At 46.0% G+C, this 23,204-nt stretch overlaps 1 protein-coding gene and 1 long non-coding RNA gene across 4 annotated transcripts in view; one reads left to right on the top strand and one right to left on the bottom strand.

Annotated features, from left to right (window-relative positions):
* Positions 1-15,478, bottom strand: part of EIF4E3 (eukaryotic translation initiation factor 4E family member 3) — a 39,949-nt gene extending 24,471 nt beyond the window's left edge. The window contains exon 1 of the mRNA XM_081528381.1: positions 15,288-15,478. Within this exon, the coding sequence (XP_081384507.1) occupies positions 15,288-15,460 (173 nt within the window). The 5' untranslated portion in view covers positions 15,461-15,478. The remainder of the gene's footprint in view (positions 1-15,287) is intronic.
* LOC145520896 (uncharacterized) lies at positions 14,851-22,360 on the top strand. Of its 3 annotated transcripts, none has more exons than XR_014064885.1 (5): positions 14,851-15,016; positions 20,082-20,257; positions 20,408-20,481; positions 20,826-22,043; positions 22,127-22,350. It is a non-coding gene; the product is annotated as an uncharacterized LOC145520896 (long non-coding RNA). The 3 variants fall into 3 exon arrangements; XR_014064884.1 differs by lacking the exon at positions 14,851-15,016 and adding an exon at positions 15,038-15,111; XR_014064883.1 differs by lacking the exon at positions 14,851-15,016 and adding an exon at positions 19,306-19,374 and having other exon boundaries at positions 22,127-22,360.
* Positions 22,361-23,204: the final 844 nt, after the last annotated feature.

Here is a 23,204-nt window from a genome sequence, read left to right as displayed (position 1 = left end):
AATGTTAAGTCTGCAGGTCTGCACGCCAACCAGGTCTGAAACCGCAGAGGCAGACACGTCTGGGATGCGAGTTAGAATTTAAAATGTGGAACTCCTACTTTGTCAAGTCAGGTGCTTGCTTCTCCTAAATACAAGCACATTTACCCTGTGGAAATTTAATCAGAAAAGTGGAAACATAAGTGAGAAAGGTATTTGAAACCTTAAAATCACAGTCTAAAAACACTAAAATAACCGTGTGATAACCAAGCCTCTTTTGTCAAGGACTTTGAATGGGAAACTGGGCCTGTTGTATAGACCACAGTGACAGTGCGGGTCCTGATCTGGTTATGTGTTTGAAAAACTTGTTAGTTCCCTGGTGGTAAATGTTCATGAACTCTTGAGAAACAGGCTGACCTTTTGCCAACGTTAAGAAAACATGATTACTAAAAGTCACTCCGACTTTTTGTTTCACTGAATTTGCATGTTTCCAAAATACTTTTCAGTTATTTTCTCCGGCTGATGTAATTAGCTCTGGTGAACTCTGCGGTCAGAATACATTAATCTTTAGTTTGCCATATGTTCCACTAGATGGCAACACACTACAGGCTTGCTCACCAGAAGAACCATCCACTATGGCTTTACCCAGCACTGTGTCCTGGGTCAGGGCTAACAGCACACGTGCTCATCCACTTGCAGAAGTGAAGCCTCTCCAACCCCGCCATCTTTCCTTTCTCCCTACACTGAATTAGCAGGTCTTGCTCAGGAAAGTTGGGGTCCAGCTACATCAGGCCTAAGATTTAAAAATTCAAGTAATGCACCACAGCCATATGTCTGATTGTTGCTAAGAACTAAGGCTTGGTGAGGAGCATGCACTGGTTCCCAGCTGACCCATGAGAGTCTGGAACCTATAAAAATAATGCTTCTTGCCAGTGCTGACCCTCCGAGAGGGGACTTCAAGATGCTGAACTTCCCAGCTAGAAATGTGCCCCAAACTGATCCAGCTCAGAGGTGCAAGGGATGGCAGAGCAGAGAGTCCCGCCCAGCTATGGGGTGAGCATCAGGCACCAGGGGGCCGAGCTCTGCAGATGACAGTCCAGGAACTATGGGCCAATCATATGGACCTGGGTGTCAAACCTGATATAAAAAACGCACTTCTGGACACTGCTCCCTAGCCTGGAGGTCAGAAGGAAGCACAGTTAAGGACTAGTGTGGGGGCGAACAAGGGACCCTGGTGAACAGGTAGAGCCCATTAAATAAATCTTCCCCAAAGCACCAGGTGTGTAAATCTTTTCTAGTTATCATGAGTGCGTTGGACATTGTGTTTGACAAAAGCAAATCTACAATAACCACCATGATTGCATTTTGCTGCCAGACTGGAAGCCTAAAATAACCGTGTTGTTATTACACTACACTACGCTACAGAGTGTAGTGAAGAGAGAGGACTCGATCAGCACCTGCAACAATGGCGCCTGGCCCACGATGCCTCCATCTATCTGCGCTGCCCAAGGAGCTGAAGGACTGACTCAGATAAACATTGAATTGCTATTTAATACAAGTTTTAGGCTTCCTCAATGTGTTTAGCAGGTAAAGAATCTGCTGCGATGCAGGAGATGCAGGTTCGATTTCCTGTGTCAGGAAAATCCCCTGGAGAAGGAAATAGCAACCCACTCCAATATTCTTGCCTGGAAAATCCCATGGACAGAAGAGCCTGGCGGGTTATTACGTCCATGGGGTCATAAAGAGTCAGACACTAGTGAAGTGACTTAGCACACACACATGCTGTTTGAGGCTTAAATTACAAAAGAACTGGGTGAAAACACTTAAAAACAAAACCCAAACTTTAATCTTTTTTGAACAGATTTTCCCATGAACAATCTACCGCTTTTATAGGAAAATTTACTGGCATTTATTCTAACAATGACTTTTCTTCCTTTGAAGAGTTTAGCTGACGTCTCCACCAACTATTCCCAGCAAATATATCCTTGACTGCCCAAGGCACAGAGCAGATCATGTACAGGTTCTTACCTTAATGGGGTGTAGGGGAAAAGTGAAGGTCCAAAGGTAGGAAAATGTACTTAGCATTTTTGTCATTTTAAAACTGTGCATTTTGAATTTTTGCTAACTTGTAAAGTTATCATTCAATTTATGACGGTTTAGAATGAGTTATAATTTGAGTGTTCACCTCGTACAGCATGATGTCAATTTAAGCAAATACAATGTGAGGATATCACTATTTAACCTAGAAAAAAAAATCACTGATACACTTTTGCTTTACCTGTCTCTTTTAAAATGCCTCTGTCACCACCTTCTGGTCTTTTACTCATATTCTAGTACAGGAGATAATTACACAAAGCCCCACTGCTCAAGTTTTTCGAAGAAATCTAATTTCTAGAGTCTGAGAAGGGCTGCAGCATGAGACGACGAGGCAGCGCTTCTCAGGGCGTGATGACGATGTCAGGGGCTGGGGTGTGTGGACTGAACTCCTGCTTACATGCTAATAGGCAAGTCACCTTCACTACAGTGCCGAATTCCCACCAGCCAATGTACTTAGATGTCATTATTACTTGTCCCCATCTTACAGGTGAGCTGCCCAGTGCCTGCAGAGGTTTGGTAATGTGCCCCAAGCCACAAAAAACTCATCTGAATACAGGTAACCTGAGATTTCCTGCTCTTTACACCCTCACTGCTAAACTGTCCAGTTATACCATCTATACACTTATATTTTTAATGGAGTTTCACAAATGAAACTTGGTGTGTTCCCATCAAGGCTGTTTTTGCTGAATGCTATAATACTTTTAATACAAGACTGTGTCCATATTACTTTCTTATAATAATCTTTGCAACAGAGCAAGGTAGAGAAGGTCCTCGCTAAAAGCAATAGGATCATGCCAAACAAATGCTCTATTCTGATTAGTATCTCAGGGTGCTGATGCATTGGTGCTTGAAAGGAAAAGTGTCAGCTTCTATGGAAGCTGAGTTTTCTAATTTCTTAAGGAAGGAGGTCAGATTTTCTGATTTTCAGCGTTCTTTCCAGCTGCTGGACAGTTTTATGAATACCCAGGTGTCAAAGTAAGAAAACAAGAAAACAATGCTTCTGATAGTAGTGAATTGGCTTAGCCAGTATAAGAAAAGTCATTTTTCTGTAAGCCAAATTTGATCCGGACAGTCACTAGAAAGAAAGCCTATACCTCATGCCTGAACCTCAGCTATCTTTAACAAGCAATATTGGGCCAAATATCCACAGAATCGACCTTAAAAAGGCCAACTGGCCAAGATGTACAAGGCCAAGTGATCTGCCTTGTAAACAGGTTAGTCTGTACTGGACTTGCTGATTCCAAATTGAACTGGAAGCTGTACCATCCAGAGTTACTGTTTCTTTAAGCAGCAGTTACCGGCGGTTCCTGGCACAGCCTCAGCCCAGCCCGCACCTTCTCTTCCCACTTCCTCTGACAGATAGTTGCAGCAACTGGAAGGGAAGTGTTTGTAGTGGATTTCAATGAAACTTTTTTTTTTTTTTTTTTTACTGCTATCACACATATAGTACCTTCTCACATCTTAAAACAAATCTTTTTACTTTATTCAAGTATGTTACAAAAACCCAAACCTCTCAACAGAACCCTAACCCAAACCCCTCTCTGCAGACCAAGGATGCTCATCTAAGGGTGATGTGGCCTCTGGAGAGGAGGTTTCTGGCAACATCCAGAGACATTTCTGGCTGTTGCAACAGAGGAGGGTGCTACGGACACTGAGTGGGTAGGAGCCAAGGCTGCTCTGGACCCTCCCATGTTGGACAGGGCTGCCCCCACAACGAAGCACGGTCCGGTCCAAACTGTCAGGAGTCCATGCTGAAAAACCCTGCCACAGGCATAGAAGAAACAGCTGAGAAGACATAGTTTGTTCAATCAGCAAAGATTCATTGCACACCTCTTTTAGCTGATGGGGGTACAGCAGTGATCAATCTAGACAAAGTCCTTGTCCTCATGGAGTGTGGGTTCTAGAACTAGGCACCCCTGCCTCTCTGATTTCCCCAGATATCTGAAGGCATAGAAATAACATTTAGATACTTTTTTGGGTCCGTAGGCTGGGGCCTGGGAAGCAGAAGTGGGAGAGAAAGTTGAGAAAGAAATACACACATTGACTATGTCCATTTCTAGAAGGCTATACAGCCAAAGCTTGGAAAATCACAGAACCAAGGAGTCAGGACCTATTTTCACATTCTTTAAATACTACATTGGCCGCCCACAGTACACAGCTGGAGCTGAGAACGCAGCAATGGAACAAGAAATGTCTCCTGGATGGATCAGGTCAAGGAGTCTGAATTGTTTCACTAGAAGTTTTCCTTGTGATTTAATGACAGTGATGTAATAATGGCTTCCTGTTATTGAGCCTGTACTATACGACAGGGCTTTGCATATATAGATCTCTATTCCTTATAGCAATCCTGCCAGGGTGGTACCACTGTTTCCATGTACAGAATTCAAAACTGAGTGTGTTGTTAAGTAGCAGATCTGGGTTCCTCTCCTGGTCTCTGTGGCTCTGATGCCCAGGATCTTCCTCTTGGGTGAGTCTGCTTCTCAGTAAAAAACAAGCAGTCACTGTCAATAGGGGTCATCACAGATAACACATCTTAGGGCAATGCCCTCTCAGCCCTTCTTAGACAACCTGCTTCCTCCTTGGGCCCACCCACTGCTGTAGCCCGTGATTCTCTCCTCCATCACCACCCATCAAGCCACACTGCTGGTGGGGGGTAGAATCAGAGACACACGACAGGGATTGATGTCACCAGGATCCCTGGCAACAATGATATCCCAAAATGGGATACAAGGAACATAATTCAGGAGGAACACATCTGCAGGTCATCATTTTAAGATAATTTACCAAACAAGAGTCACACTGTCCTGCAGCAGGAAGGCAGGAAAGCAGAGGGGTTTGAAGTCAACAGATCTGAGTTCCAGCTCTGCTGCCCATCAGGTGTGTGACGAGCCTAACTCTTCTGATCCTCGCTTCCCCTTTCTGAGGAACACAGGCTCTACCCCTCACTGCTTTTCTACTTGGACTACACGAGTGAATGCACACGAAGTATTTCCACAGTGCCTGGTGTCTAAGAAGCAATGGTTGCTGTCGTTACCACCAGCAGCGGAAGAGGAACAGAGGAGGAAGCAATCAGAGCTAAGAGACACCAAGTGCATTTTCTCATCTGTGGGACAGAGAGCAAAAATCCCAAGAACTCTGCGAGAGTTACACAGAGCCTAGAACCTCCTGGATCTATCCTTAGAAAAGAAAGCCCATAGGGTGCCAGTCTCTCTGGGCTTAAGGCCACAGCTTCCATGAGCTGCTTCCACTTGGACTTGATGAATCCAGAAGCTGATGGTCAAAGCAGAAGTAGGAAGGAATGCCTCCAGGTCTACCAAATAGATGATTAGTAAAAGATGTCAAGGGAACCCTTAAAATTACAAAATGCCCAAATCCAGCTTTATATTACTCCTGTGTCTCTTCAACTTAACAGGATAACAACATATGCATCTTAAGTTTCTCTATGTGAAATCAGTTAAAATTCGTTCTCATCTGGGGAGTTAGGAGAAGGCAGGAAGTTTTGTAAGTTGGACCAACTATTCTACTTAAGTGGTCTCCAGGCACATCATCATCATTTATATGCAAAAATGTAATGTGCTATTTACAAGTCATCTTTATGTACTCATTAAAGCAGGTCCCTGACACTCTCCACAAGACAGAACTCATTTAGCTCAACTGAAGTCTGAGACACTTCAAAGCATTTTTATCCTCTCTTATTCCAGAGATATTTAACTGCACTCCCAGTAGGTAAAAAGACCACACATCATGTGCTATGTGTATGCATCATTAATTAAACAGATTTAATTATTAATTAATTAAATTATTAATTAAATAATGGTTGCAACCTCACTTTGCAGATAAGCAAACTAAATCTGAGAGCAGTGACTTGCCCAGAGACTCATGGCTAACTAGCAGCAGAATTGATACCAGAACCAAGGGTCCCTGGCACCTGGCTCTTTGTCACTAACCTAAACTGATCACTTTTGGCACAACCCCTACTCTGCTTGGTGCTGTGAACACAACTCTGGACCAAATACATTCTCAATTCTCCTGCATGTTGCAACCCTCAACCCCGACCTGCCAGCAGTCCAAACGTGCTTTCTCCATTAAACCCCACCTGGCTGCTGCAGGCTCAGCTCAGAAATAAAATCCATGCAGACAGATGAACTTACTCCCTTCGTAAGTACTTAAGGAAATGATGTGAACCATTGCCTAGCTAGCTCTCAGTGGAGCACAGGGACCTGGATTCCTGGAGATGCTTCCAATTAAGGAAAGAAGCTAGAAAGGTTTCCCCAAACTCTCCCCACATCCGTGCCACTTAAAGTGTAGTCTCTCAACCAGCAGCATCACCCAGGAGCTTGTTAGGGCTTCAGAGTCTCCAGGCCCCACTTGACACCTACGGAATCCCAGGGGATTTGTCTGTACATGCAAGTTTGAGGTTTCCTGACTTACATCATCTAAACCAAATCACCATAAGAAATGGGAAATAAAATCTAATGAACTCTGTATATGCATGGTTGATTCACTTTGATATATAATATCATTATAAAGCAACTATATGAAAAAAAATTTTTAACTAAATCAACTATAGACAGCATCATCAGAAAAATGAAAAAAATGATTATTTTCACAGATGCATTTTTTTTCCATCATCGAAAGAGATGATTAAGACATGTTTATCATTAAAATGTGAAGGACAATCCTATAAAAGCACTTAAATATATGAGTTTTAGGTGGGACTCTCTTCTTTTTCTCTGCCAATTTTGAAATTTGGCTTATGCATCTCCTTGGCTTATGTATCTCCTGTAACACTGGCCCCCAGTTTCCTTATTTGAGAAATCCAGTCCAGCTCCCGTATTTAAAGCTATGGACCATGGGAGAACTGTTTGCCATTCACCGTTCAGACTCACAGGGAAGCAGCGTCCAGTGGAATGAGGGATGCTGGTGCTTGGGGTCACACAGTCCTTACTCCAAATGCTGTTTCTGTTCTATGTTAGCTTTGTGACCTCAGGTAAGTTACTTCTCTGGGCCTAAAGCATCTCATATGCAAAATGTTACTGTACAGCCCACTCCAGTATCGTGAGGATTCTGTGAATAACTACATATAGCTCCAGTCATTTGCCCATTGTACTGAAGTAAACAAGAGTCAATATTAGTTGGTTAAAGTGAAAAACAAGATGTTTAAAGCTTTACATATGATATAGGACAGCCAAGTTATGGAAACACATGTCCAGTGCACACATGTACACAATAAACTTCTGATGAAAAGATGAATGATGACTTCAGCTTATTTTTATGAGAAATCATTTCATTTCAGCCAGGAGAATAACTTAAACGGGGAAAATTTTAAAGCCAGGGATATGACTCCTAAAAGCCAGTCTTATTGCTGAATTTACTAACGTCAGGCTCAGCTGTCACAGAGAAAACCTGTACAAGCCCGGATACACGAGGAAGGATGTCCCTCGTCTATCATTCACTCCATTAATGATTTCATTTTAATCACTTTTAGATAGATCTGTGGCTTGTGGCTACATCAGCTTCCTGTCTGAGAAAGAGTCACCTGCAAAAATGGGCCAGAGCCTATTAATAACATTTAACAGTGCATCTATTGAAACTATCCACATAATCTAAATGTTTTATCTTTGCATGTTTATTTGAGTTTGATTTTTCCCTGCTTCCATCTACCGTCACTCCTGGCCTATGAGCTCCCTGATGGTAGCAACTGTGACTCTTTGATCTAGATATCTGATGAATCCTTTAGTACACAGAGGATGGGGGAAAAAAGAAGTGTAACAGTGTTAGAGCTGACAACGGAAGTGAGAAAGGCCAGGCTCTGAACTGTCATCATGACAGGTCATGGAGGTCTCACCAGCTGCTTTAGGTTTGGAAATAAGGAAATGGCATCTGTTACAATGAAAGCAGGAAAATATGTTTTCAAGAAGCTACCATATACCAGGTAAGGACTGGTAAGTTTTCTGCATGAGGATGTCTAAGGTCCTCAGGCCTGTCTGCAGGAAGCAGCTACTGACCCACAGGTGGACAGGCGGTGAGCCTCTAGGTCTGGTTCTTTCCCTGCTTGAAATACCCAGAAACACTTTGCCTCTTACAGAAAATAAAATCCTGGCAAGTAAGAGAGTCTGTGGGTTCAGAAAGGCAAGAATGGAGAAAAAGAATAGGAGAAGTCGAGATGTCAGTTCTTCTCTGTACCTGTCACCTGCCCGTGCCTAGACCCAGCAGGCCACTCTGGGATGAAGAAGGACAATCTGGGGGTTCTCTGTGTCAAGACTGGTCCCACCCTGCCCCCATCATGTCTGTTATTATGCAGCCACCACTGGAATGCCCTTGGACACATTTCACCCTGGAAGGCGGGTCCCTCACCGAACTCTTCATTGATGCTATCAAAGCAGAGTTCCTCCTGGAACTCCTAGGAGGCCCAAGCCCATGCTGTCATCTTTGCATTCTCAGCAGCTACAACAGTAACTGGAAACTGATATGCTTAAAGTAATTTGATCAATAAATACAACAGTAACTGTCAAGTTAGGCACCTAACGCATCTGTTACAAATGCACAGGAGGGTCCACGTGTTCCATGTGTTCCAAATGCACATGCTACGCCAGAGGTCTGATGGAGCAGGTCTAGGGCAGACTGAGGGCCTGTATTTCAACTGACTGGGTGAAGTTAAACTGTGACGGGGTGGAGTTAGTGGGCAATGGGCAATGTAGAGGGCCCACAGTTGTGATCAAAAACACAAGAACACAAATACTCACCAAGTACCTACAATGCACACTGTTAGGCGCACTTCCTTCTGGGAGTCAGACACGAGGCAGTGACATGTCTCATGATCAGAAGGGAGGGACAGAGGAGGCATCAATGATCCTTACTACAAATACAGGCTATAAAAATGCTACAGGGACACAAAGGAGGTACACTTAACCCTGCTGGGGCCAAGGGCTATTAAGTAATTAAAGACAATTACAGAACTGGCATCTCAGAAAGGCTTCAAAGGACGCGTGGCAGGTTTTTAGGTAGAAGAAGGGGAGAAGGGCACCCAAAACAGAAGGAATATCATGAGATATATCTCAGAGGGTGGCAAGTCCATGGTTTATCCAGGAGAAGGGGCAGGCATCTGCTGTTATCAGAAAGAATAGACAGACTGAGCAATATAATGGAATTGGGGAGACATAGGTGATGAGGCTAAAAAGGAGGTGAGTTTCACATTAAATGAGCAATAAAGAAGTTTCTAACATAATCTGCAAACCTATGGTTTTCATTTTTTTTCAAAGCTGAAGAATGTTTTTATCAAATGAACATGGCTCACTTCTAAAAACCACCACCACCAAAACCAATCAGACCTGCTCTGGTAGAAGCAGGGGTGGAGACCCACAATTCTACCTGTCTGGAGCACACAATCCCATGACAGAGGCACCTTTAGGTGATGAGAGACACAAAATTGACTACTGTGGCAGAACAGAGGGGCAGGAAGGATGAGGGCAGGTGTCATTTAGAAGGCTAACCCTGAAGGTATGGGAGATGCCTGGAGAAAGGACAGGCTTGGGAGCAAGAAGCTACTGTGTGACTGAGGCTGGAGAGGACCAGGGAGTGCAGAAGGAGGGACGTAGAGAGGAGGGGATGGCTTAGGCTTGGAGCAAGTTTTCCCAGGGTAAATGGACAATGTGAAGTACAGAACTGGAGGGGGAAGGGCATCTGAGGAAGGAGGGGAGTACAGGTAGGATGTGCAGATGCTGACCATCACAGGATTGGTTCTGGGTGTAAGAACCCAGGAGAGAGGTCAGGGTTAGGATGCAGACTTGCAAATGATCATTAGAGTAAAATCATCCCCTTTTCCTGAAGGGAAAGTCACTGAGGATAGATTTCAACAGCCTCCTAAATGTTTCAGTCAGTTCAGTTCAGTTCAGTTACTCAGTTGTGTCGGGCTCTTTGCAACCCCATGGATTGCAGCACGCCAGGGTTCCCTGTCCATCACCAACTCCCGGAACTTGCTCAAACTCATGTCCATCGAGTCGGTGATGCAATCCAACCATCTCATCCTCTGTTGTCCCCTTCTCCTCCTGCTTTAATCTTCCCCAGCATCAGGGTCTTTTCCAATGAGTCAGTTCTTCGCATCAGGTGGCCAAAATATTGGAGCTTCAGCTTCAGCCATCAGTCCTTCCAATGAATATTTAGGACCAATTTCCTTTAGGATAGACTGGTTGGATCTCCTTGCAGTCCTAGGGATTCTCAGGAGTCTTCTCCAACACCACAGTTCAAAAGCATCAATTCTTCAGCACGCATCTTTCTTTATAATCCAACTCTCACATCCATACATGACTACTGGAAAAACCATAGCTTTGACTAGATAGACCTTTGTTGGCAAAGTAATGTCTCTGCTTCTTGAGATGCTGTCTAGGTTTGTTATAGCTTTTCTTTCAAGGAGCAAGCATCTTTTAATTTCATGGATGCAGTCACCATCTGCAGTGATTTTGGAGCCCAAGAAAATAAAAGTCTGTCACTGTTTCTATTGTTTCCCCATCTACTTGTCATGAAGTGATGGGATCAGATGTCATGATCTTCATTTTTCAAATGCTGAATTTTAAGCCAGCTTTTTTACTCTCCTGTTTCACTTTCATCAAGAGGTTCTTTAGATCCTCTTCGCTTTCTGCCATAGGGGTGGTGCCATCTGTGTATCTGAGTTTGTTGATATTTCTTCCGGTAATCCTAATTCCAGCTTGTGCTTCATCCAGTCTGGCATTTCGCATGATGTACTCCGCATATAAGTTAAATAAGCAGAGTGACAATATACAACGTTGATGTACTCCCTTCTCAATTTGGAACCAGTCCGTTGTTCCATGTCCGGTTCTAACTGTTGTTCTTGGCCTGCATACAGATTTCTCAGGAGGCAGATAAGGTGGTCTGATATTCCCATCTCTTGAAGAATTTTCCACAGTTTGTTGTGATCCACACAGTCAAAGGCTTTAGCATGGTCAATGAAGCTGAAGTAGATTTTTTTCTGGAATTCTCTTGCTTTTTCTATGATCCAGTGGATGTTGGCAATTTGATCTTTGGTTCCTCTGCCTTTTCTAAACCCAGCTTGAACATCTCGAAGTTCAAGGTTCACATACTGTTGAAGCCTGGCTTGGAGAATTTTGAATATTACTTTGCTAGCGTGTGAGATGAATGCAATTGTGCGCTGAACATTCTTTGGCATTGCCTTTCTTTGGGATTGGAATGAAAACTGACCTTTTCCAGTCCTATGACCACTGGTGACTTTTACAAATTTGCAGGCATATTGAGTGCAACACCCAAATGTTTAGTGAGGGCTAACCTAGGCTGTCCTAGGCTCTAAACTAGGAGTCGAGGAGAGAGCAGTGGGGAAAGGAACCCTAGGAAGCATGCACTCTGGTGAGAGCAGACAGACAAGCAGTGCTAATCCTACAGAGACAATAAACAGGAGGCAGGGGCTTGAGGAGGGAGTCAGGAGGTGTATCATCTTCTATCCGTGGTCAAGGCAGCCCTTGCTGAGATGACACGGAAGCAGACACTAGAGGGAAGCAAAGTGCAGACCTATCAGATGTGACAGGGTAGAGCAGCCCAGCAGGAAGGCCCCTCAGTGGCAAAGGCCCAGGCTTGCGATGATGGAGAAAGAGCCAGGGAGCCAGCGAGCTAGAAGGGCACGTGCAGGAGAGAGAGTGACAGAGAGAGAGGAGAAAGGTGTCCTAAGCAGGGCAGGAAATGCTACAGTCTCAGGGGCTGTGATAAGCACTCTGGCTTTTGCTTGAGACAACTGGGGAGCAGACAGGTGACCAGCTTTCACTGCAGTATTTAAAAGAACTGCTTTGGCTGCTATGATGGGAACAAACTGTGTGGGGTGAGAGCGGAAGCAGGAAGAGCAGTGAAGATGCTCTTTCCTTCATCCAGGGGACAGATGTGGTATGGTACAGGGTCTGGGATGCAGGTGGTGAGAATACACTGGATTCTAGATATATTTTGAGGGTAGAATCAATAGCACTTGTTGATAATGGATGCAGTCGGAAGGAGGAGGATGTGGAAGGGGCTAGAGAAAGTGGGGAGATAAGGAGGAAGAAAAAAGAGAGTCATAGATGACTCCAAGAATGTAAGGGCGGGGTGAACAACTGGAAGGATGGGTTGCTGTTAACTGCTCTGGTTTGAGATGGCTCAGTCGAAGGAGGCAAGATGGGGAGGGCAGCTGAAGAAGTAGTTTGGCACGTGTCAAGCTGGGATGTGTATCAGACATCCACATGGGGACGGAGAGGAGGAGTTGAACGCACCAGTGTAGGGTCTTGGGAATCACCAGCAGTCCAGATGGAGCCCAAAGCCTTGTGACTGGATGAGATCACTGGTGTACAAGGGAACAAGAAGAGGCCTGAGCACTGAGTACCGCCGATAAAACTCAGAGGAGGTGGGGGAAGGGTCAATATGAGATGAGAACAAAGCAGTCAGAGGCACACAACCAAGAGTGGCCTCTAAGAATCAAGACAAGACAGAGTTTTACATTCCCAGAAAAGGGGAGGAAAATTCTTCATCCTATATCCCTAGCCAAAATTATCCCCCAAATGTTTGAATCTTTAGCCATACAGTCTAATTAAATAAGACCCTACTGGAGTTTACTATTAGAATTGCAAATAACTCCATGGGGGTAGGGGTGGGGGTGGGGAACTCTCAAACTCCACCATGAGGGGACTAAGTTAGGATGCTGGCTTCCTAACACTGAAATCAGACAAGCTGCCCTGAGGATCACTGATGGGGGATGGGTGGTTAATTAGGGAGCACTGGATAATCATGCTGGTGTTTCACACTCATAGCACTCATGTAACCCACCGAACAGCCCTAGCTAATGTATCCTATGATTATTTATCCTCATTTCACAAACAATGCAGGTGAGGCCTTAGGGAAGCTAGGTCATTTGTTCATCATTACATAGCAGGCTGAAAGGTAGGACAGGCCAGGAGGTAGGTGCCAAGTAAGTAGACATGTAAGTAGCAAGGAGACCTTTGGATGGTGAGGTTCTTGAGACTGATCTCATCAGCGCATATATCAGCTATCTGGGGAGAAGGGTGCAGTGGAGGGCTCTCCGGAGAGCCTTACCACCCTCTCTACAATCTTGTTTCTCTGGGGGAAAAAGATATGTGGGAACCTCTAGAACATAATGTGTTCACAACCTCAAGGGGAAGAGAGGCACTCTACATCTCCAGAGAAGTAGAGAAAGTTCAATAAAACCTATGGGATGACTGATCAGGCAAAAGGGATTCAGATGTGCAGTGTTGGAACTAAATATAATGTCTAAATGAATACAGCCACTTCTCTTACAGATTTGGATATGGGGGCAACAACATATTTCATTTGATTACTGGCTTTCAGAGAACAAAAACATGCAAATACACAGCAGAAAAGCTATAGCTTGTCTTCATTGAAATCACCATATTCTCATCTTAAAAGATACCAGATATTCTTTAAAAGTTGTATTAAGCTATAAAGCTATATTGTACAACACAGGATATAAAGCCACTGTCTTTTAATAACTATAAATGGAGTGTAACTTTTAAAAATTATGATCACTATGTTGTACACTGTAGTAGTATTGTACATTGACTATACTTCATAAAAAAAGGGTAACATATTCTTTAAAAGTTGTGTTGCTATGTAGTATTAATGGACTTAAAAATGTTGTGCATGTTTACAAACAAACTCTCTTGATACTGTTTCCAGCACACCACAGTCTCCACTGTAGACCAGAAGTCCAGGTTTAACACCTTGAAAACAGATACCAGGTAACAGCAACATAACACGCTTTTGAAAACAAAGACACATATGAGTTCACTCTGTTACAGTTTGCCAAAAGCATTCTTGTTATGACAGTAAGACACTCTTTCAGCATCTCATAATGAAAGTGAAAACATTAAAAAAAAAAAAAACAAGACTCACTGTATCTTCCCCACCCCCTAACTTTTCTGTCTTCCAGAAAGAGACAATAACTTCAAACTGTTAATTGTTATAGAGGGCTGCTAATTCCAACAGGAAGAAAGGAATGAGCCTGTTTTCCTAAGAAAAGATGAACATCATTTTTAAAAAGTCTTGCACGTATTTTACACAAGGCTTTTAAAAACCAGATTTGTGTCTATTGAGTAACTTGCACAGAAAACTGTCACATCGGGGCCTTCCTGATACTTAACCAGAGCAGACACAGTGTCATCAAAACTTCCATAAGCTCTTAGGACAATCTTTAAGTGTCAGCCTTGGGCACCGGATGCGTGACAGTTACTAAGAAGGGTCTTTGCAATTCATCCATTTATTCATTTGTCAAAAATTTCTTGTGCTCCTACTAGGAGTTAAGCAGAGTTCCTGCTCACTGGCCCCGAACAGAGGGCAAGTGTTGAGAGGTTGAGACAGTTTGAAAATAAACAGTCTCCTACACAACACAACTCGGTAGCATTATAAACATTATGAAGAAGACCAGGAAAGGCAAGAGTGGTAAGAATGAGAAGGAGTGCTAATTTCGATGTGACAGTCATGTAGGCATTTCTGAGAAGGTACTTGAGCTGTTGCCTGAGGAAGCTGCAGTGTAACAAGGTGAGGCGCGGCTCCCCACTAAATCCCCAGCACCTAGGAGGCGTGTGGATCTGTCCCCAGTAAGTGCTCAAGAAATAGCTGCCCAGTGAATGAGAAAGAATTCAAAGAAGTGTGCAAGGCAGCACTGGCGGGCAGGGGGGCAGGCGCCGGCTGTGCCATAGTAACACCACCGCCGCACACTTCCCAGGGGGCTGGTCAACTCTCCCGAGCGCTGTCGCAGTGAGGGTCGTGTCCGGAGTTTCCCAAGAGCCCCGTGGGCGTAGCCAGGACAGCACCACTCTCCCCACTTAACAGATCACCCCCGCCAGGCCCCGCATCTCCCACCGCCCAGCCGGGATGCCCGCCCGCCGGCACTACTTCTTCGGAAGGAAATAAAGGGGTAAGTGCTACCGAAACTTTTGGGACTGCGTGTTTTTTCTCCTGGCCTAGGACGCCCGACGGCCGCTCGCGCCGGCCCAAACCTGGGCTTCAGAGGTGGGTCTAAGCGAGCTCGCTCGGCGGGGCCGAGGGCCGGGGCGGGCGCGGGGGTAGGCGCGGGGTCGGCGGCCCCAGCTCACCCGGCCCGGGCGGGCGCCGAGACAAAGCGGCGGCGCAGGCCGGGCGGGCGCGCGGCGGCAGCGGCGGCGGCGGAGGGCCCCGCGCCCCCTCACCTGTCGAGCCAGAAGGTCCAGGGCGAGTGCAGCGGGACCCCACCCGGCTCGGGCCGCAGCGCCGACAGCTGCTGCAGGCCGATCGGCGGCGCGGCGGCAGGGGCGGCGGCGCGGGGCCCCGGCGGCTCCCGGGCGCCGGCGGGGGGCGCGGCGGCGGCCGGGGGCATCGCCATTTTCTCCGCCCCGCCTGTGAGGCCGGCGGACGCGCGGACCGCGGGCCGAGCGGCGGCTGAGTCACCCCGGCCCCCGCCCGTCCCGCAGCGGCCGCTCCGCCCCGCCCCGCGCGCGCCCCGCCCCGCCCCGGCCCTTGCCTGCCCGGCCCGGGAGCCGCCAGCACAGGACCGCCGGGGGCCGCCGAACAAAAGCACGGCCCACGCGAGGAGGAGGCTGATTCGTGCAGCCACCGACTCCGCGTGCGGGGATCGACGGACGCGCGGGCCGGAGGGAGGGCGGAGCGGCGGCGGGCACCGATTCCAGGCTACGGGGCGGGGGGAACAGAGGGTCAATCAGTGAATTCTGCAGCCTGACGGGAGATGGGCGAGACGAATGTGTGGGCTACGGAGAGATGAAGGAATGGATGGGTGGATGGTCCAGTGGATGCAGTCAGACCCATATGGCGGGAGGGGAGGAGGTGAGGACAGACAAACCAGCAGTCTGAAGGACAGTGGGAAAACTGGCAGATGCTTGGAGGAGGGGTGAAGGGATGGAAGGGCAGGTGGAAGCACGGTTGGATGTGACAGACAGATGCCTGGGGAACCGCTGGCCAAATGAACAGAGACTGGAGTGCGAGAGAGTTGAGAAAGAAAGTCAGACAGTCAGAACCTGGACCACTAATCCGGGCATAAAGTGGTCACAGGTCAGTGTCGCCCATTTCCTAACTCAGTGGGTTTGAAGGGGACACCATGTGCCCAAGTGTGACCAAGTGTAAACGAGGGTGCCCAGAGTCAGTCCAGGTTCTCCACACTTGCCCCAAAGCACCCACGAGGAACGGAGGAAGAAACGGGGTAGTTTGGAACACAGCCCTCGGCTTTCTGCACCGCTGAATACAGGGGAAGATTCCTGAACCCAAAGAGGGGTCCTGCAAGCGCAGCCCCTTACCAGGTGTCTCTCAGTCTCTCTCTCAAAAGAAAAGGAAAGGCATGTGGCCATGTGAACACACGTCCTAACTGGCAGGGCCATGGACGCCCTCCTAGAGTTTGAGTTTCTGGACAGTCCCTCTCTGGCCTTGACCAGCTGTGGATGTAGAGCTCCATCTCCTCAAAGATACCCCACATGGCCTACCCTACATCCTACTCTTAGCTTGAGCGTCTCTGGATGCACCAGAACAGGAGCTGCAAAAGCAGATGGGTTCATGGGCTTCACAGCCATTGCAAACACCTGGTATGAATCCCAGGGTAGGTGCCTTTCCTAAAAGGTATTTAAGTTCAGGTAAAATGACAACAATGAAAGAATGTTGCTTTGCTAGCCTCACTTAAAACACAATTTTTATACAAAGTATGATGCTAGAAGCAGCGACATATTTAAAAGTCCTTCCAACTCTAACATACAAGGGCCTTTTGGGTTAGATGCACTTTTTTGTTGCTGTTTCATACCTTCTTTTATTTTTTTTCAAGAAAACACACATATGGCATTGTTTAAGCTATTATGTGCACTTTATAGTTATTAACTCATTTAATCCTCACAAAATCCAATGAGGAAGGTACTATTATTAGCACATTCAACGGATGAGAAATTGAGAAATTAAATTAACCCCAAGGTCACCCAGCTAAAAAGTGAGAGAGCCATGATTTGAACATAGGTATTCCGACTCCAGAATCTAGCTCCTGACTGCCAGTATCTACTACCTCTCTAACTGGAAAACAAACAGGTGTTTCACAGTGCTGCCTAATAAAAATAAGAGTGAGTAGTAAGCCTCCCTCCCTCCCAAGGCTATCAGTGCTGTTACCCAGAGGAAGCCACTGTTCATAGTTTCCTTCTGGAAAAATGCAAGTATGCACGTAAAAGCATATATCTAGATATATATATTGTACACCTACCTATATCTTTTATAAAGAAATAGATGCATTTTATACCACTGCTACATTTCCTGATCTTACTTAACATATTTGAAGACTTTCATATCAAAACATATAAATCTACTTCATTTTAAGCACTGCAAAGTAATCCATTTTAAAGAAGTAATATAATTTAATTCACTAATACCCAAGATTTATTTGGTTTGCAGTAATTTTCTTTGATAAATAATGCCACCATAAGCATTTTTATACTTAATGTCTTTCCTTATCTCTATCAGTTTATTTCAGCATAAGTTTGGAGAAGTAGAATTTTTGCCCGCATCCAAAATTTTGATACACATTACTAAATTAATGTGCAAAATGGTTACATACATTTATATATAAATGATTTGTAAATACTGGCAGATTCCAAACTTTTATATTTCCTTAGTGACATCTTCAAATTTTATATAAAATTCTAAGGTATTGGTTGAAAGAGTTTTTGCTTACTGATGATTAGAACTAGTCAAACTGTCAAGTTTAGCTTCTTCCTTATGTCCTGTAACAATACTCTCAGCAACAAAGGAATATTTTAAAAGTTTCATCTGCAGTTTCTAAAAAAGAATATACACCACATGATAAACTACTTTCAGAATTTAGAACTAGGAACAGTCTGGCAATTTGTCTTTATTGACTATCAATTATGCACCTTCTTTTTGCTTTGGCTTCCAGGATGCTCAAAATTACATCTGATGTTCAATCAAAACTTCAATAGTAACCAATGAAAAAGCATCACTATTTTTATATTAATGTATTCCTATTTTTAATGATCCAATTGCACATGTGCATCTTATACTGTGAACCTCTCAAATCTATTTTGGAAGTAGGTAATCTACAAAAAATATAAAATTTAAATCACCTTAATATTACTAAAGAAGTCTGGTGATGTGACCAAGGGGAGAAGCAAGGCGAGGTCAATGGGCATTGCTTTCACTCCCTTCCTGTTAGAAACGTCTAAGATACTAACCACTGCTAACCATTTCTCTTCAGAGAATGGTTAACCATTTCTTAACCATTTCTCTAAAGAATTATTCTCAGAAGATAATCAGTGAGGAAAATTCCCTTGATGCTTCCCACTTTGCAACTGGACCCCAGGAATTCCAGTTTCAGGGTAGAAAGGGAACTTGGAGACTATCTACGTACACCCATCATTTTACAAATGAGGAAACTGAGGCCCAGAGAGGTGAGGGAACTTACCCGAGGCCACAGCTCTAGGGAATGACAGAGGCAGGACTAGAACGTGGGTAGCTTGAGGTCCAGGCCAACGTGCTCTCCCACTGCGTAGCACGCCACTCAGATGGCTTGGGGTGGCAGGAGGAAGGAAAAGAAGGTGACCCCACGGCCCCTAGCAACGAAAACAACAAAAAGACTTGAGACACTCATAAATAATTAAGCAATTAGCTGCAGCAGCTATTCCCCTCCCTTCCAGCATCCAGTCACCAAGGCAACTTGGGCAGGGTGCCTGCTGGTTGCCTAGTAACAGCGTGGTCTGCTCCCCTGACATGTTCCCTAGGCATCAAAGGATTTGAGAGCCAGGAAGAGCCTTAGACAGGGACCACTATTCCAACACCTTCATTTCCCAAATAGGGCAGTGGCGGCCCAGAGACGCTGAGGAACCTGCCCAAGGTCACACAGCTACTCAGAGGCACAGCCAGGCTCCGTTTCCAGTTGCTTTTCATTGTACTATGGCTGCCTCAGGGGCAGTGCAGATGAAGGAAAAGAGATCTCTCCACAGTTCCCAGAAGAATACGAAAGTAAGATGGAGAGAGCAAGCAGGAAAGAGACAGAGACCTTGAGCTCTCATATGCAATTAACAGGAGCTGGTAATCCCATCAGCCCAACTTTCATCATCACCATGGCAACATGGGTGAGGTGGGTACTGGTTGCCTAGTAACAAGTGGTCCTCTCTCTTCCACTCAATCCAGCTCCCTGGGAGACACAGGAACAGTAGAATGTTGGAGCTAGAAGGGAAAGCAGGGTTCCAAACTCAGTCTCCTCCTTTTACCAACGTGGCAACTGAGGTTTGGGGCAAGGTGACTCAGCCACCGAGCTAGCTAGGGACAGGGACTCACTGTTGGTCAGCCAGCCTTTCCTGAAGGCCACTTATTCTTGTCACAGCACCGTGGAAAGGGGAGCTTCACTCAACAAAGACAAAACACGGCAGGGGGACAGCAAGGGGTCCCTGGGTGGTATTTCTACCACGTGTCTGGATGGTGGCAATGCTGCACACGAGGCCTGGCACACCAGGGGCAGTCTGCACAGGCCTCTAAAGCAAGGACACCTGAATCAAACGCCAGCTTTCCCCAAACCTGGAAAGCTGCTTATCCCTTGGCACCTCAGTCTCTACATCTGAGAAACGGGCATACTGATGGTCCCTGCCTCTCGAGTTGTCATTAAGATTAAACGAGAAAATGTACAGGTCAAGTGCCCAGTATAGAGTAAAAATGCAGTACATGTTAAGTATTCATTTATTCCACTTTATCAGTAAATATTTGTTGCATGTCTGCCATACAAACACCACTGTTCTAGGCTCTTGAGATTTGTTAGTGAGCAATACAGACAAAAGAAATCCCTGTCTCAGGAAGCACACTTTCCAGTGGAATGGATATATTATTATATCTATATATACACATATATCTATTTAAGTGTTTGCTGAATGGATGCAGAAACTCATTGGCAATGTGCTATGTTTATGTTACTAGGCTCCTTCTCTTAAGACTGAGAAGTTTCCTGTTTACAGGGTGTGATGCTATAAATACGCAGGCTCGTCTTCTTTGTGGAAACTCCCGTCTTCCCTTGGTATAGAAGCTCAGAAGAAAAAAAAGGAGGGCAGTGGCCACTAGATGGCAGACCTCAATCTCTGCAGATAAATGACGGGTGGAGGCTCAGAACCCCTGAAGGACGCTTCCAGCGAAGGCAAGGGCTGCACTTGGTCCATCCCAGAGCAAGGCTGGAGGGGTGGAGAGACCAGAAACGCCTCTGGGTGCGACACTGGGGTTCTCAGGGGAGGCTGGTGTGTGGTGTAAGAGTAACTGCTTTAATAAGAATGAATCCTGTGTTAACCAGGATCCTGCCCTGTGGAAGCTGTGTGACCCAGGGAAGTTTTATTCATCTTGCTGAGCTCCACATTCCACAAAGAGGTAACAACAGAGCTCCCTCTGGTTGCTGCTTTGAGGCATACATGAGAAAACATGTCTAAGGCACCTTGCAAGGTGCACATGGAAAAAGCACTGTTACTCATCTAGAATCAAAAAGATGCCTGAAGGTCTGGTTCAGGGTTGCAAGTGGAAGAGAGAGGGACAAGGGGAAAAGCACTTATTAAAGCCTCTGCAGTGAGGAGACGGAGGTCTTCCCAGTCACTGAGCCTGGGAATTGTGGCACTGAGGTTGGGTTGTCTCACCATCCATCTCCCTATCCACTCATCAGCCCGAGTCCTTGTTTTTTTCTTGCCACCCTTGTACCGGTCTTCTGTCTTTATTCCCAGGGGTAGCACCTGCCCTGAGCAAGCCGAGCACACTAGTCTCCTGCTTCCAGGGTCCTCCATCCTGCGGTGGGAAGCACCCTGAGCAACTGTCCTGAAACACCCATCTGACCACGCCTAAAGCTCCACTGCTGGCTCTCAAGGGAAAGCTCAGACTCTGGTGGCCACCAGGGCTCGCCAGCTTCAGGATCCTTCCTGCCTGTCCACGCTTGTGCTCTCCCATTCCCCAGAGCTTCTCTGCAGCCTGGAGGCATCGGCACCTGCTGGTTTCTCTCCTGCACCTCCACTTCAGCCTCTCTGCCCCTTCCCCTACGCAGGTCTCCGGACAAAGCTCTTCCCCAGCTTCCCACGCTAGAGCAAGTTCTCCTCCCCAATCATTTCCTGCCAGCACGAGTCACAGCTGCACTGATCTTTGCCTCCCACACCAAAATATCCGGTCCCAGATGGCCAGGCCCCTCGTCTTCACTGCTGTGCCCTACTGCCCAGCCCAGTGTCGGCCACGTGGACAATGCGTCATCAACATCCGTTAAGTACATGAACTGGGTACACAGCAGCTCGTGATTGAAAACAACAGTCTATGAATTCATCTCCCAGTTTCTAGACGTTCTCTGTCGTCAGTGCATCCTTTGTGTGGATGGCATGTTAGTCTTCTAAAATAGCACCTTTTTCCTTTTACTTCTTTCCTCAAATGCCCAAGCAAATGGCTAAATGGCTATCTCTAAAAAGCTGAGGTCAGAGATCTCCAGTGTAGCATCTGAAATCCTTTCCACCCAACCCACCTTTCCAAATGCATCTGCAACTATATTTCCAAATATATATGGTTATGTAGTGCATATGCCTATATTTACATATATGTGGAAGTAGAGGAATATATATGTAGCGTGTTTGGAAATATATATAGTTGGACACACACTCTTCCCCTTGGTGTCCTCCCTTCTGCCGTGACATGCGCTCCCATGGGCAGGCCTATGACCCCTCATAGTACGGCACGTGGAAGATTCAAGCTGCTACATCAGTGATCTGTCTACTCCCCACCCAGTGAACACATTGTGTGCACTCACATCTCCACACTTTTGCCTGAGATCTTTCCTCTTCCCTGTCCTTCCAAACTGTCCAACTGTCTTTCAAGGGCCAGAGCAAGTTTCACTGCAGGGGATCAGCCACCACACACACTCCAGAAAGGGTCAGGAGATCCAGAGTTGCAGAGGCACATCTGAGCAGGTACCCAAACTCCTTTCCTCAGGAACACTCTTGCCCTGACAGCAGGAAAACTGGGAAGTAACCATGTTTTTTTCCTTGGTTAGGAAGAAAGTCCCACCCACTTCAGAAACACCGGTTCTGGGACCACTCTGAGAATTCAGACTTAAGGACTTTTGTTGGGGCCCCACAGTAGTTCACTGATTGGAAGAACCATGATTCAAACAAGCAACTCCTACTGTTGGGCATTTAAATTGTTACCATGGTTTGTCTTCTTTATGTGCCCTCCCCTCCCTACTATAAATATACTCTGCTAATCACTGGCTCCTTATCAAAGAGTAGTTATTAATGCTCCGCCAGGCCAATCAATCAACCAGAGAGGTGAGGATGGCTAAGATCAGAAACTTGACCTGAAGAGGAAGTTCAGTAGGCCTGCACTTGGTCTTTGAAAAGTGTTTTTATTTTTAATTGGAGGAGAATTCCTTTACAGTGCAGCGTTGGTTTCTGCTTATTTTTGGAAGTTTTTAAAAGAGAGAAAAAGGTGGACAATAGAGAGGCAATGTGAGCTGAGGAAGATAACACAAGTGTGTGTCTGAGCCCACCCTTCACTGCTGTGTGATTTGGGACAAACAAGCTCTTCGCTGCTTCTTTTTGTTCGTGTGAAAAATGACTCCCCACCAGGACCTGCTTCACAGTGCTGTCTGGGGGTGAGGGCCTGCACGAGCCGTAAAATGCTCCACGAGTGCTGGGTGCTACTTCCTTATTCCTGGCGGGGGAGAGCCCGCCTCCTCTGTGCTGTGTGAACATGGGTATTCTCCTCTGCACTTTAGAGATTTAGAGAGGAGTGGAGAGGGCAAGTGACTGTCCTGGTCTGCCTGAGACTCTCATGACTGTAACACTGAGAGTCCTGAAAAATCCCCCCTCAGTCCTGGGCAAATCTGTGAGGTTGGTCATGCCAAGAGCACGTCCACAGAGCACGTACTGTGGCATGTGGCTTTCCCTGTCCGTCATGGAGGCTTTCACTCCCCGTGGCCAGCTGACAGCTGTGGGTCGAGTGGGAGTTTATTGCTGGTCACTTCTTCACAGCTAAGAAGCTAACTGCTTTACGGGTAAGCTTTGGTTTTAAGCTTTCAGTTATGGCTCAGGTATCACGAGGGGAACATTTCGCAAGCCGGTATTCTGAGG

The sequence above is a fragment of the Giraffa tippelskirchi genome, chromosome 9 (assembly GCF_054371585.1).
Source record: "Giraffa tippelskirchi isolate mGirTip1 chromosome 9, T2T-mGirTip1v1.2.pri, whole genome shotgun sequence".
NCBI classification, from domain to species: domain Eukaryota; kingdom Metazoa; phylum Chordata; class Mammalia; order Artiodactyla; family Giraffidae; genus Giraffa; species Giraffa tippelskirchi.
The sequence above is the reverse complement of the archived record's forward strand: the minus strand, read 5'-3'. Positions and strand labels throughout refer to the sequence as shown.